The sequence below is a fragment of the Convolutriloba macropyga genome, chromosome 5 (genome assembly GCF_964194025.1).
Source record: "Convolutriloba macropyga chromosome 5, txConMacr16.3, whole genome shotgun sequence".
In the NCBI taxonomy this organism is placed as follows: Eukaryota; Metazoa; Xenacoelomorpha; order Acoela; family Convolutidae; genus Convolutriloba; species Convolutriloba macropyga.
In genome coordinates this window covers 501,570-517,494 of record NC_134472.1, presented here as the reverse complement: position 1 = coordinate 517,494, position 15,925 = coordinate 501,570, and the positions used below count along the sequence as shown (strand labels likewise).

Here is a 15,925-nt window from a genome sequence, read left to right as displayed (position 1 = left end):
TATGCAAAAACTGTTCTTGTGTGATCCAAAAACTCTGTACAAAACTCCATTTGTGAGAACAAGTTTATTCAGTTGTCTATGATACCTTTGTGAATCATACAATGAATGTTGTTTTTGGTTCCATTTTCTGTTCAACCCATCCCATCGTCTCATCAATATATTTGTCTTTTTATTCAGTGTCAATTGCCAAAGGGTCTACTCGAGTTTATCCATCGGATTAATTTTTTCCATTGAATACAAAGTACGTCTTCGAGAAGAACATCTGCTGAGAAGTTTTCTAGGCTATTGATGGTTATTGTTGGAGTGTGGATATCGTTTGGTTGAGATATTTCAGTTCGACTGTTATCTGGCGTTGTTGATAAACGTTTCAGTTCATTTCCTTTGAAATTTTGTTGATGGGTTAACATAGCTTCCAGAGAGATAATCGCCAGTTGCATTCGCCTTACGGGGAATGTCCCAACTGAAACGTAAATGCAAGGATATAGTCTAATGCATTCTACGAAATACCAGGCAGATGTTTTGCTTGAAATAGCTGCGTAACGCTTTTGTTTTCCGTTAGATCGCTTTGTCACTTACTCCCAACACGTAGTGTTCAAAAGGTTCGAATGCAAAGTAGACATTTAAAAATTCCTTAATGAATATGGAAAATTTTAATTGATTGGATGAGAAGAGACGTGAGCAAAATGCAATTGGAGCATCCGATTTTTCATTTTTGTTAATAGAGTGGCAATGGGAGTTTTCAATGAGAATATATCCTGCGGCAAAAAAACTCGCGTGATTGACGATGACAAATTGACATCCAGATTTTGCAATTTTCAAGGACATTTCACATGCGCGAGCGAAGTGTGTTGTCAAAACAGCCAGTTGATCTTGGTGTTCTTTTGGTGATTGAAAACTCTTGGTCTTTTCTAAGAAGTTTGAAGAATGGTAACAGCTTTACAGCTAGATTCAATATGAACTTTTGGAAATATTGAAGAAAACCGATAAGACGTCGTACTTGTTTAATCGCTCTAGGCATCCTGATAGTTATCAGAAACTCTTCACAATTTGGGCATATTCCATGTTGCGTAATTGTGTAACCGAGATTTGATTTCCCTTACTCCAAATGACAGTTCTCAAAAGAGAGTTTCCAATAGAGAGTTTCCCTTATTCCAAACTGACACTTCTCAAAAATTGAAGAAACCCAATTTCCTAGGCACAAAAAATATCTAATTTATCTATGAGAGTTTCCATCCATAGCATCACTACCAAGGTAGTCAAAGTAGACAATACCCTGATAATTTGCTACTCCAGGTTCTAGATGTTTATTAACACAGGAGTTGAATGCTGTTCGGGAGCGACTGAGAGCTTGAGCTAAGCGTTCGAAGGCAAAAGTACAAAATTGAATGCTAGTAATTGGACTCAAATCATCTGCATAGAGAAATATGCTTGGCTGCAATCCAGTTTGGCAAATATTCTTTCCAGCTTGGTTTGCAGTCGCATTGTCGGGATTGGAAAGTTACCGTTCTTATAATCATGTCTAAGAAGATGGCTGATTCATCGCAAATCGATTAGGAATCATAGCTTTCTTGATGATTTTCGTTGTGAAAAAATTGGGGATGAGTATTTTGAGAACCGCAAAGTTGTAATGATGTCGAAATATTGCATTAAGGCTAGTTCGATTAAAAGTTTATTCCATAAACGAATAGGTTTTGTGCGATTTGATGAAATAATTGGTTTTGTGTTTTCAGGAGTCAATTTTATCAGACAGTCTGTGTTTTTCCTAAGTATAGGGGGTGTCTAGCAAAAATTTTGTCAAATTTCCGTTCGAATTCTTTCCAGTTGCGAGAATATAGTTTGAGTAAAATCATTTATTTTAAGAAACGTAAATCTGATTTCTTCGTTGGATCCAATTTCTCCAATTCTTTGAACTGCTTTATTGTATCATAGATGATAAACTGGATTCCAGTCAGTTTTCAGCTATCCAAACAGTTTCCAGGTGTCGTAAACCAAAGATTTTCTGCCAAATGACTCAACATTTACATTGTTTTGTACAACGTTGTTTAGTGAACTAGTGCTATCGAGTAAGGATGGATATATTGGTATAAAAGCACCTTGTCGAGGAGTTAAGAATTGGAATTTCTGTGATTTGATTGTGATCAATTTGGCTTAATGAGGATATTAAACACAATTCTGTTTTGTTTTGAAACATTAATGAATGCTACCACTCCAATCGCGTTTGTTAAGAAGTCGCCCGTTATGATGGATGAACACTCTACAATTCCTTGTTCATTTGGATGGAGTGGAATTTTCGTCACGTCTGGTAGTACAAATGTCCGGTTGTTGTTGTTTGTTGCATTCAGCTCAGACGAACTTTAAATTATATCTGGTAGGTACAGAAGGCTTTCTGTGGTTGTAGTCTGTCTGTCGTTCTTTTTAAAGAATGACATTCCAATTAAAGTTGTATTCATCTTTGATAATATCAGAAACTGTTCTTGGAAAAGAGTTCCAGCAACATTGATTTCTGATGAGTTCATTGCATTTGCCATTTTAGTTCTGTAGGATATTTTTTTCCATGACGATTGCTGCAGGATAATGTGAGTTTATTTGTTGAAGAGTGGCTAGAGATATTGCACTAGAGAAGGCACCGGTGTGAATAAGGGCTATTTTGTAAAATTTTTTGAAGTACCGCTGTACTTGAAAAAATTTTTTACCTGCAAGTTTAATTGCTATTCTATTGGAGTTAATTAGGCTGGATAGAAGTTAAGGCTGTGGTATTGTTAGTTTCTGCATTTGTATACATCAAAGGGTAGATTAACTCCCCTTTCAGCTGGCTGACGAAAGAAGCATTTGCTCTGAATATGACCAGTTTGACCGCAATTTCGACAACATGGAACACGTTGAATCTGGATCTATAGCCATTTCCCCTAGCGTTTCCATAATTTGGGCTTCTGCTAAATGCCTGATTCCAATATTTAGATTGGTTGTTCCATGGCATTTGCTGTCTATTTGGAAATCGTGGTTTATGATAGCTACTGTTGAATTCACGACCTCTGAAATGTTAACTTCAAGAATTTCTTGAAAAGATTTGTTAAGCTTAGCCATTTGGTCTCCCATAGCTTGCTGAGTTTTAACTATGTCTTTTTGCGTTTGAACCACTGAATTAATGGCGGATGCTAATGTTTTATCGCTGTTACCCACAGCATTGGAGGCTGAAGACAAGGTTCCATCGGTAGAAAGGCTGCTTTTAATCACGGGAAGTTTCGAGACTTGTGCGCATAGATCATCAACTGTATCTGTATCGTGTCGCAAGAGAAGTTTGAGCCAGATCTGTGTAGGCATCACAGCGATAAATGCGTTGCGCAGTCTCCTTGTTCTTTCGCCAGTTCTATCTGTTCTAGTGATATTTGGAAAGGTAATGTTGGATAATTTAAGGTCAGTTACAAAACTTTCCGGTGCTTCTTTAGATTAAATTTTCTCTCGAAAATTTAGTTTGTAAAATTCGATTTGATTTTGACTTGCTTGTCCGTTTGATTATGCAGTCAGTGCTTTAGTAATTTTATTTTTGCTTGTCGCGGGTAATTCCAAATAGCTCAAGGCAGCACCGGCTAAGTGCAATTTAAGATAACAAACTTTTCCAGGCTACGGGACTTGAGCAAGTGTTATAGAACTTTCAATTTGTTCATTGACGGCTCGAAAGTCTTCCGTTAGTCCACCTGAGAACGCATTTAATTGTACTGTGGGTCATGTTGATGTAGCTGCTGCTGTTCCTATACCCGTAGTAATCGCATTTGCCATTGCAGTAGCCGCGGCTGCAACATCAGTCAATTTATGGTAGATGTAGATATTGCAATTCAAAAATGTCCAACTCAATCGCTCCAGCAACAAGAAAAAAAATTTTAGGTAGAAATGAATGGCTTTCCAATGTAAGCACGATAATTTCTTCTGTTTGTAAGTCTTTAGTAACAATTACATCAGAAGTTTAGTCTTCTGTGGTTAAGGCTCCTCCATTTAAATAGTCAATCTCCAAAGAAATTTCTGTATGCTCCGCTTCGATCAATGAGTCTGCTATTTAGGTAGCATAGTCTATTTAACGTTAAGCGTTTTTGTTGTAATAACATTAACTTTACAATTAAACAAGGATAGTAAACTTTCAACTTTTCCAAATTGATAACTTTCGTTGTCAATTACGAATAATCCAATGGAAGTGAACAATAATGGTCGGTAAGTCGAATAAATAATCAAATTATTTTCGTAAAAAAGAGTATTTTGCGTTGATTAGGTCTATATAAAAGCAAATATTGTTATTTTGAACATCAAAAACTGAGAAAGCAGACATTTTAATGTATTAATAACCAAACTTGTCCGTCACAATCTTAGTACGTTTTAATTAGTTAAATTAGATTAGTTATTTCTGCAAAATCTTTCATAATTGTTGCAGGTTTTCGAACGATTGGAGTTCTTTGAGTGGTCTATCCCTTTCTCTTTCAAAACAATTCTACAATTCAACTTTCTTTTTCCATCTTTCTAAAAAACCATTCAACAACCGTCTCTACTCGTTTTTAGCTACGCTCTATAAACTTTCAAACATTTCAAGTAACCAATCAGACTTACAAAGAGATTTGCCTTATTAGCAAGGCATGAATTTAACACATTTAGTAGCCAATCCGATTTATTAAAGTCGAGAGATTTTACGAGAACTGGCAAGACATAAATATAGCAGATAAACTATGATTATAATAATAATTAATCATGTTTGAAAAATATCAGGGAATTCTTACATGACACCAAAGAAATGCCATTTCCTGAATAAATTTGAGGGAAATGCATGCCAAGTTGACTCGGAATAAGGCCAAAATTTTTTCAGTAAATTTTTTCGAAGAGCTTAGTTTATAAGAACTTTTTGTAGGTTAATTCTAGACTCAGGGATCTTTTAATTGATACCACATAAGTAAGTCTGAGGTGCAAAGAGGGGCAAAAAGTGGGGCTGGCATTAAATGCTTCTATTTTTTAAAAAAATGTGGGAACAATTATACTTATCTTGAGTAAATAAGTAATATCGTCCCAGCAAAAAAATCTAACAAAGCTTTTCTTTCTTCATCACTTTTCTGCGAAACGAAACATTTGCAAAAATCTGCCCTACAATCTAAATTCCCAGCTTTTGCAGTGTGCAGTTAAACTGTATGTTTTATTCTATCTTTAAGATACTTTTGGTCGATTATAGGTGCGAGAAATGTTTTGCATAGTAATGGTACTAGCGTTTGTTGCTTTTTAGAAAACTCTTAGTATATGCTTCAAAAGCTAAATTAATTTTAAAAGTAACCTAAAAAACACCCCTCCCCAACACTGAGTGAATATTGGCTGTTCCAGAGTTCTCCCAGCAGTACGTCTACATAAAGAATTTATTATTTCTAAAAGATTGTTTTTGGTCTCAACAGCTTACCATACGAGTTCCAGCTGTACAAGAATTTTGGACAAGAATTTCATGATGCTGGTTTCTCTAAGAAAGCCGAAAGTGCTCACTAGAAAGGTAACATTTAATTGCAGCCGTCATGACCCGTTGTGACATAAAGCATGCGACCAGGAAAAGCAGTTGCTGTAATTAGCTCACAGTATAAATATACACATGATATGCACAAATTTCAGATTGACTCAGCATTGTCAGTAACTAACATCAAATATTGCATTAGGGAGAATCTAATTAAAATTGAGGCAATTTTCATGCATCGACGACACCATTGACATTGCTGTCCTGTGACACTTGGTCTTGAACTGTGAGAGCTAACATGGAATTGATGCTATTGATCATATTTCCATCATTAGCTTCAAGGACGCTTTTAACCACTTGTTCCTCAACCGTTGGAAACATTTCAACTATCTGTTTAATATCCTCCTCAGTTGGCTCATAGACAGCAGCTTCAACATTCTGTTCTAGGCTGCTGTCACCCCCTGATTGCGCCTGTGATTCACTGGACTGGGAATTTAAAGCAGGTTCGTCAGTGAGAGCAGCCAATTGAAACTGGGCCGCCATATCATTCTGTAATGCCTCCACGTCTTGCACCCTAACTTGCAGAAACAAAGTCCCCTCTTTCCCTTCGCCCTGTGATCCACTAAGAGGCAACGACAATGTATGAGTATCTTGACTTCGCAGCATTTCTTGGGAAAGATTAACGTTGCAGTACGCAATACGGCTATCAGCATAAAACTGGTTTTCGTCCATTATTTCCACAAGAAAGTTGTTGACTTTTGTGTTGCTAGGACAGCGAAGAGCTTTGTTCCAAATGGGCTTTGTTGAGGCACTGTAGCAAGTAGCAGTCTCAAAAACTCTGCTTTCAATCGTAATTTTGCAATATGGATCCATTTTAGCAAATCCATAATTCTTCACAAGCTCTGCGCGGTCAACTTTCACTGTTAATATTTGTGCATACTCATTTCTCGGACTTTGCAGTACTCTTTGAGTTTGTTCGGCCATCAAGGACTGCGCTAAAAGTGAATCTTGTGCGAGCTGAGCTTCTTCAGACGTAAACCGTAAAAAGTTTTCATCTATTTCTAGCGTAGCTTGCGGTCGAAAAACATCCGCCAAAGTTCCCGCCTCGGCCATTTTATCTAGGGAGACCAATAAAGCATTGCTAAAACAGCCAAGAAATAGCGGTTACTTTAGGTCATTTTGGCTTAGATATTAAAGCTAAAATCAACCCCCTTTATAGATATCTGTTGGCTGCTGCAATCTGGAAATCAATGCAAAAGAATCAGCCGGTTTGTGAAAAAATTTTGTCACAGTTTAGAAGAAATAATTGATTGTGCGGTTGGAATTGAGAAGCCTCATTACCCAAATGATTATAGTCACTTGCACTATCTGTTTGTCATGATTTAATTTATGGCCGAAGTTCAGCATGAAATACCATTCGAATAACTAATTTTAGCAGCCAGTGGCCCGTGATTAACTTAAACAGTTCATTTTCAGGTTAAAAGAAAATAAGTGCAGCCGTAGTAGCCCGGTGTTCCGCAAACTAGCCGTCGTGAAAATTATCCAAAAAATTTGGCATAGTAGCAGAAACAATTGCTTGAGATAATTGCTGTAAGCAAACATAAGTGGGACGCGCAACTATTCAACTCGCTTACACATGGAATAAACCCATTTGCCTATGCCTCAGTTGCCTATGGGACTTCATTTTTTTGATATTTTTGTGATATATGAATCCGGTGTTCTTTAGGGCAATTCTTAGTGAACGGTTAAAACAATTTTACATCAAAAAGTTTCGCTGAATCGCCAACCGAACAGCCCATTTGCTCGAGCGTTATCAGCTGTGGTATTTATGGAGGTTTCTCCTTGCAAAGTCTCAAGCCCAAGACAGGGCTCCACTTCGACGTCATCACATATTTCATCGAGCAAACAGAAGGAAACCGGAGAAATTGTTCTATTGTAGGACGCTATTGCCAATTCTTTGCAGACAGATCCGCAGAAATGAACCAGCCCATTATCCCAAAAACACCCGAAGCAATTCCCGAACTCCCCAGTAAGGTTAGAGCAATTATCTATTGCAGACGTAACGCAGCTCCTGATATCTGCACGAAACTCTGACTAGAGTTCTAAGTCACTACCTAGAACTAAATCAGAATCGAATCGTGGAATTAAAACATTTCTTATATCAAAAAGTTACTTCTCTGCAACATTGCTTATAATTAAGAGGCATCTGACAAATTTGGAGAAAATGCCAGCAACGGAGAAAAGCAGCTCGAACATTACATCAGGAAGAAATCTGTTGTTGTTGTTGTTGTAAAGTCTTTACAGCAAAGCTGAAGGGCATTTATCCCATGCATTCAGTTTAGTAAATTGTCCAGTTTTCTCTGCAGTTTTGGCCGTCGCTTGCGGGCTGCCAGGTGCAGATGAAGTTTTCGTTGAATTTCGTCTCTACGAATTTCCAGAGGAGCTGTATAATTCGTTTCTCGAGTCCAGTCGATGAGCTGCAATCAATCAAGTAGTTTACTTTGTTGGCCAGTCGAGATGTGCGGCCAGTTCTTTTCGCATTTTTTCTGTCCTAGTGTTTGGTAATTTGAACAGTTCATTCTATCGTGATGACAAATGAGGTTTGTAGTCGCTCGATGCTGTTTTGTGGTTCGTTTGAGAGCTGTGAAAGTAGCAACAAGTTTAGCGACTATATGTACATCGATAACGTGAGTATATTCAACATTCTGATCAGTTGAACGTATGAGCCAGTTCTCCAGATCCAATTCAGTACTTCTTTTGAAACTTTTCCAAGATGGAAACTTTCGAATTTGACAAATATATGCGTTGAATGCCATATAGAATTGGCAGTATCAGCGATTTGTAGAGGCAAGTTTTAACACTCATGCTCTCATTGTAGGCAATGTTTCTTCGGGATAAATGAAGGACGCTGTTTGCTTTAGCTATGTTTGTTGATGTTAGCTTCCAGTTTAGCGCTGAGGCCACTAGGATTCCAAATGTAAAAGAAACCAGTTTGTCAGATTACAATTACTTTAAACAAACGTTTTGGAACTTTACGTTCATCGTCAGGTTAAAACTGGCTCACAAAATGTTATAGGATAAAATGAATATGTATCTACATTTGTCAGCGAACACAAATAAAATTTCTGCCCAACTGTTCTCAGAAATTCAATCGAAAATTTTTCAGCTATACAATATTTAGCCTATTTACAACTCATACTTACATCTGTTATCAATTTCTTTGAAAACATTCCTATTCAGGATTTTTCACTTTTGGCCATGTTTTGTACTTTTAGGACTATTTCGAAAATGCCCTAAACCTAAGTATCCCTCTTGTGGAGGTTTTGCAAATTTCGTTTTGTCGTGCACAAAATTTTTTTGCCCTAGGTATCCTTATCTAGTAAAAATTATGATTTGAACTATTGTTTTAGCGTGAGTTCCCGCCCCCTATATTCATCGCGTGTGTTAAGTGCCGGTTTCGGCTTGCTGATGTATATAGCTTCGACAGTCATCAGCTTTTCTACTTTCCGTTAGGCGTCCAGAATTTTCCCATTCAATGTCATTCGTGGCGCCGAAACATTCAAACAGATTTTGACCCACCTGTGAATCTTTCTTTTGATGTTCCCTTATCCTTGTGGTAACATGCCGGCTAGTTTGCCCAATATAGATGGATCCGCATCCATTACATTTAATCCTATATACCACGTGGGGTTTTAGGTCTGCATCGAAAGGTGATTTCGGGGTGGGGAGGCATGATCTCAATTTCCGCGTTATAAAAACCATTTGCAATTCGCATAGGTTCTTAAATTTGCCCGCAATGTTTTGAGTAAGGTTGCCTCTGTATTGTAGAAATATAGTTGGTTTATCATGAGATTTAGTCTTGCTTTTTCATGCTTTTTTGGTGTTGCTCTCAATTTGTTTTTACCGCCACTTATTATCTTTTCTAAAGTCTGGTTCACTATTTTTGAAAACCATTCTTCTGGAAACTGTTTTCTGGGTTCAGCAAGTTTTGTTCTTTTCAAGAGTCTGATCGAAGGCCAACCAATTAGAGATTGCATTAAACATCCTGTGGATCGTCCCTTGAATCACATTTTTCTTATGCTGATGCGATGCACAGCTGCGAACGTTCAGTAAAAAAAAAGAACACTGAATTCAATCCATTATTGCTCTGCAAAAACAAATAAGTAGATTGCGCAAAACAAAATGGCAGTGCGAAGTATCCATAATAATAATAGCAATGTCATCACTGAAAAAAAATTTATTTAATCGAATTGGAACCCAAGAAAAGTTAGTTTTCAAACCTTACATGTTTCCAAGAAAAACAATCGGATAACTGCATGCAAGGGTCTCCTTTAAATTCCTCAAGAATAGGATTAAAGATTTGTTTTTTGATACTTTTTTATATTCGTTTTTTCTTAAGAGACAAGGTAATGAATTCCAGTCCTGTAAAACTTTTCTAACGTATGAATTTTCTATTTTTGAGCTCTTGAATTTATAGCCCCAGTACTCGAGTCCAGTTTTTTCCTTTTTGTTAATTTTCCAGGTTTTAAATTCAGTGCCCCTGCTTTTATCAAATGCTGGTAGTTGGTTAGTTTTAATCTTCCAGATGTAATTAATTTGCTTTAATTTCAAAAAATAATGCATAGGTAGAAATTTATGCTTTGGCTTCAGATCTCTAGATGAATCAAATTTTTTCCTAAAGAAGCTAGCTTTAACTGCCCAATTAAGTTGTCTGTCCAGTGTTAGAACAAGATTTTGGTTGATAGACTGAATGATAGTTGCTGAATAATGTAAGTGACTCAACACAAATGCGTTGAGAATGAGCTTTTTCATATTGTCTGGACTTGTTCTTCTTATTGCATAAATAGTCTTAATACCGGCAGCCATTTGATTTAGTATGTGTTTTGTTTCTTCTTGGAAAATTAATAATCTATCAATGTGGACGCCTAAGTATTTGATCGCCTCTTTTTCATCAATGACTACATTGTCAACAACCATTTGTGTATTGGTAGTTCGTTTTGTTTTGCTAAAGACTATGAATTCTGTTTTAGAGGCATTGAGACTTAACTCATTTGATTGGAAAAAGTTAACTAATTTTTGTGTTTCAATTTCTAATTTTTTTTGCCATCTTCGATTGAGGTTTTGGATGTGAGAACTATTGTGTCATCTGCATGTTTAATAAGCTCTGTTTCGTTGTCAAGGTATTCACGCATGTCATTTATGTATAAATTAAACAGCAGTGGACCAAGGACCGTTCCTTGAGGAACTCCTCTTGTGAGTTCAACTGGATCCGATTTTGTATTTTTACTTGCTGCTCGCGATCAGACAGAAAATTTTTGATTAATAGCCTAGACGATGTATTAAAACCTAACATATCTAATTTTTCATCAAGATTTTTGTGGTTTATAGAGTCAAAAGCCTTGGATAAATCGAGTAGGGCAGCAGATACATATTTATTTTTATCTGTTTCTGATTGTATAAACTCAGTACAGTACGTGATTGCATCTGTGGTTGAAAATCTTTTTCTAAATCCATATTGCGTTTTGGTGATCAGCTTTTCACTCCATAAGTAATCTACAATTTGGTCTCTGAGAAGAGTTTCAAAAATTTTTGATATACATGGTGTGAGTGAAATTGGTCTATAGTTATCTGGATCCTCTGTGTCTCCTTTTTTGAAAAGTGGTATTACAATGGCTTTCTTTAAAGATTTTGGAAAACTGAGTTCTTTGACGGATTGATTTATTATGAATGACAGATGTGGAACAAGTTCCGATGCTGCATCTTTAAGTGCCCATGCTGGTATCAATGAAGGGCCTTGTGGTTTACTTACCTTGAGATGACGTAAGGCGTCGTGGCATTCCTTATCCGTGACAAAACGGAAACTGAATGTTCGTTTTGAAGGGCTGTTTTTCTCACTAAAGCCCCAGTAAAATTTTGGTCCTTTAAATTGGCCAAGTTGAGAAAATTGAAAAGTAAGAAGGTTAGCCATTTTCATAGTCTCCGTTATGTAATCTCCGAAAACGTTTCTCAAACATTTAATGTCCGTTTGCGTTTTTCTCTGATTTCTTATTTCATTTATCAGTTGCCACTTTTGCCTGTCCGTGGCCGCAGCTTCAATCAGATCTGAGTAAAATTTGTTGAAATCATTTGTTTCTGATTTTAAAACATCTTGCTTTAGTTTAAAAAATGTTTCGTAGTTTTCGTCGTTTAAAAATTTGTCTCTGGAAATTTTAAGAGACTTAGTTTTTCTAGTTAGCCATTTATCCGCCAATTGAAAACTATTTTTATTGTTTCGTATATAGCATTTTTTGAGAGGTGCATGGTGATTTAGTACTTGCGCTAGAATATAATCCAAGACTTCAACCATTAGAGATGGGTTAAAACTGTTGTTATATAAAAGTGACCAATTTAAGTCCCTCACAGATTCTTGGTAGCTTGATTTTTTATAGTTGCTCTTGTCATGAATGTATTTAATCAATCGGGGTTGTTTTGTTTTTGCATAGCAGTTAAAAATTCCTAAAACACCAAAATGATCACTTTTTAGGTTAGTATCACAAGCCAAAACTTTTTTGAATAAGCTGGGTTCACATATGAGATAATCAATTAAGGTTTGAGATTTTGAGTCGTTGGAGGTTTTTGTTGGTTCTTTGTTATTCTGAACATGTAGTCCATAAGGTGTAATTACTGTACACAGTTTTTCTCGTTCTCCCATTTTTGAAAAATCAATGTTGAAATCGCCTGTCACAATTATCTGCTTATTTTCAGTGGTAGCATAGTCAAAATTGAAAGCTAATTCATTTAGAAATTGCTCTAAGAGAACTCGATTCAAGCAACCTAGCTCCAGATATTCCAAGGTCCGCAATGAAATGTTTGTTGAAGCTTGCAAGGACAAATCTTCGTTTTAAATGTAAAGCGATCTCGTATGTACAATCAGAGGGTCTGTCTATGAGTGCATCACTGGCTGTAACACTAGCAAACGTGTGAATGAAATCGTGTGAGGCTTCATGGCAAAACTAGAGCTCAGTCAAAATATCTCCAGATGCGACCAAAACGGGAACTCTAAAGACTGTAACCGAAGAGTGGTTTTCCGAGGAAGAGGAGTAGAATGTGAGTCATGCAAAAACTGGTTTCAAGCAAAATGCCACAAGACAACGATTGAAGAGTACGCCAACTGCAGGATGTCGTTTTGATTTGTACTTATTGCAGTAATCAGTATTATTCCAGTGTCAGTTGGTTTTTGATACTAATGACATGTGATATTATTTTTTTGCTCACATTTATGTTAATGTCAAGAAAATCCAAACCCCTGTCTGTTGATTACTGCAATAAGTACAAATCAAAACGACATCCTGCATTTGGCGTACTCTTCAGTCGTTGTCTTGTGGCATTTTGCTTGAAACCAGTTTTTGCATGACTAAGATTCTACTCCTCTTCCTCGGAAAACCACTCTTCGGTTACAGTTTTTAGAGTTCCTATTTTGGTCGCATCTGGAGATATTTTCACTGAGCTCTAGTTTTGCAGTGAAGCCTCACACGATTTCATCCACACGTTTGCTAGTGTTACAGCCAGTGATGCACCCATAGACAGACCCTCTCATTGTACATACGAGATCGCATTACATTTAAAACGAACATTTGTCATTGCAAGCTTCAACAAACATTTCATTGCGGGCCTTGGGATATCTGGAGCTAGGTTGCTTGAATAGAGTTCTCTTAGAGCAATTTCTACAGCCTCTACAACCGGAACGTTGGTGTGCAATCTTTTTAAGTCGAGAGATACTACCTGCTCGTCTTCTTCAAGAGTGAAAGACTCTAAGGCTTCTCTAGTTTCTTGCGTGTTGGTTACAATATGTGCGCCCAGTAGTTTCTGGAAAAATGGTGTCAGAAATCTGTTTAAGCTTTCGTAACTGCTACAAGTCGGAGAGGTGTATCTTTTTAATGTACCTTTGCCAGGCCATAAAGCCTCGCTGGTTGTGAACCTGTTGACCTGAGTTTTTAAATAATTTTCAAAGTAATTTTCCCTTGCTTCATTAATTGTTGCAGGCTGTTATTGATCTGTTTTTCCTTTTCAATCACAATTTCATCTTTTACTTCATTAATTTTTTGAAACTGATCCAATTCAACACATCATCATGTTGACTTCTTGATCACAATGAAACCGAAGCCTTTTTTGAACAGTACCGCCGACAAATCATTGGATTTTAAGTACTCATGCAGTTTTATGCATGGGGGTTTCGCGTACAGCTATCCATTGGGGTTTTGCGTACATTTTTTGCATACCATTTTACGGACGTCTTAATTTTACAAATATTCTCACCCTCAGTTTTATTCTCGCGTAACTCACGTACAAGTTTGTCTACGTCTGCAAGAAAGTGCACCTCAATAAACTTGTCTCTCACATGGTGTCTAGGTCCCAACGATAGGATTTTGTTTTCACTAATTTTGTATTCAATAATGGGCACTACAACACCGAAGAGATTGAAGGAGTGATCATCACCACGGAGCGTGACTTCGGCACATTTGTCCAAAGCAAACCCCGTTTTTTTCCAGCTAACCCAGTTTTCGATGGAAAGCAAGTCTCTCTGAATTCGGGCAGGAGTGCTGTTAATTGAAAGAACATTGTGATTATCCACAAAGAGATATGTTTCACTAAAAATTACATCCTCGGACAACATGTTCGTGACTGTGGATTTTTGTCCAACAATTCAGTGTTGAGGGGTGGTGAGAAATTTTGAGAATTGATTGTACAAGGTAATAAACAGACATTTTTAAATTATTTTGCTGTGAATGCATAATAGTGAGCTAGGCCAATAGTTTTTGACGAAAAACTTTTCTGCTTTCTTATGGATTGGTTTTAGCGCGGCAGTTTTCCAGCAGGTGAGTGTTTTTCGTAATCCTTCATTGTTCTTGAGCATCACATGGAGTGCATGTATCATGCTTGAACAAGATTTGGCAAAAATGCTTGAGTGTACCAATTTGATCTTCTTGTTTTCCGAATATCAAGTTCCAAAAAACGGTCCAAGTTTTCGATTTGGATGTGTCAAAGTATGTTAGCGTAGAGTATCCAACAGGAATTTTGTGGAATTTGAAAGGTTTTTTAGGCAAAGAAACGGAATGGAATTATTCGCTTAATATTTCTGCTTTTTTCGCAAAATCGTTTTGACTGGTTCCGTTGCCGTATTCCATCGTTAGTGACAGGCTTGATGTTTTCTTCAGACTCTTCAAGTGCTTGAAAATGGCGTTGGTGTTGCGGGTAACAGAAGGTTTGTCCTGGTATGACCCTCTGTCTTTTTCACATGCTTATGCAAGATTGTTCTCGAGAAAGATAATTCTTCCTCGTCGGTATCTTGTTGGCTTTGATAAAGATAACCGCCTCTGAGTCACAATTTTTTTAACAGCAAAGAAGCAGCGGGGTTAATTCGACCTAAAACGATATAATATTGGTAATGAATTTGGTCATCGAAACATGTGGCACAACTCTTCAGGGCACGGAGCCAAAATGCTTCGCAATGACTAAACCATCTGGCCCAACAAATTTTATTCCTAATAATCAGAGAACTTCTCAGTATATTGGAACAAGCTGCTCTACTTGATTATGCAAATATTCATGGTTCTGATATTGTTTTGAATGAAAACTGCTCATCTCAGGACAACGACAACGGAAATTAAAGCAAGCCGTAAGCAGGCTTTATGTTAAGATAGAAAGAACGGAAAACGTAGTGATGTTCTAGCTAAAAAAATAGTTTGAACAGTTTTTAGTTCGATGATTTCAACAAAAATCTTACTTAGAATTTTGAAAGTTGCTTTTATCAAACGTCTCCACTATAGGGGTTCTAAATTTGAAAGAGATTTTTGAAAGAGTTTTGTGTTACTTCTATTGAGCACATCAAATGTAACGTTCATCCGGAACAGTTCGCATTCAGTCAAACAAAAGCGTTTTATACAATTGATCGACTTCCTGTATTCATTGCATCAAAATCGAAACTCTCACATATACGCCATATGTCTAGATTATGAAAAAATATTCAGTAAATTTCCATTTAACATATTGCTGAGTAAGCTCACTGTTTTCAATTTTGATTAATGTTTAATAATTTTCTCCCCCAAACAATCTATTTGTTAAGTGTCAAGCAACAAGGATCACAAATTTCTCCATGTATTTGCAAAACGCGTTGATTGGTTTTCCACAGTGGTTATTGCTGGGTCCGCTTCACTATTTGATTTTTGTGAATGACTTGTCATTCATTTTTCGGGACTCTATACAATGGATGTTTGCTGGTGACCTAGAATAACTATTCAGTACTCTGATTGTTGTAAATGACATTTCATGCTTTTTTTAAATCTATACCAAAGAGAATTATTATTTAGTGCTCTCATCTTTCGTAATGACAAGAATTGACGCTGTGTTGCAAGAAATTGAGGCGATTTTGGAACTTAGCACGTTGGGTGGTTGGTAACTGTAGTAAAACGGTATGTGTAA

The 15,925-nt window shown here is 36.9% G+C and overlaps 1 protein-coding gene across 1 annotated transcript; it reads right to left on the bottom strand.

Annotated features, from left to right (window-relative positions):
* Positions 1 to 5,698: 5,698 nt before the first annotated feature.
* On the bottom strand, positions 5,699 to 6,340 carry LOC142339680 (toll-interacting protein-like). The gene has a single exon (XM_075389900.1). The coding sequence runs from the start codon at positions 6,338 to 6,340 to the stop codon at positions 5,699 to 5,701; it is 642 nt and encodes a 213-aa protein (XP_075246015.1).
* Between the last annotated feature and the right edge of the window lie 9,585 nt (positions 6,341 to 15,925).

Bases quoted from the DNA above. Each gene is read 5' to 3' on its own strand.
- LOC142339680 (XM_075389900.1), bottom strand. From the start codon at position 6,340: ATGGATCCATATTGCAAAATTACGATTGAAAGCAGAGTTTTTGAGACT.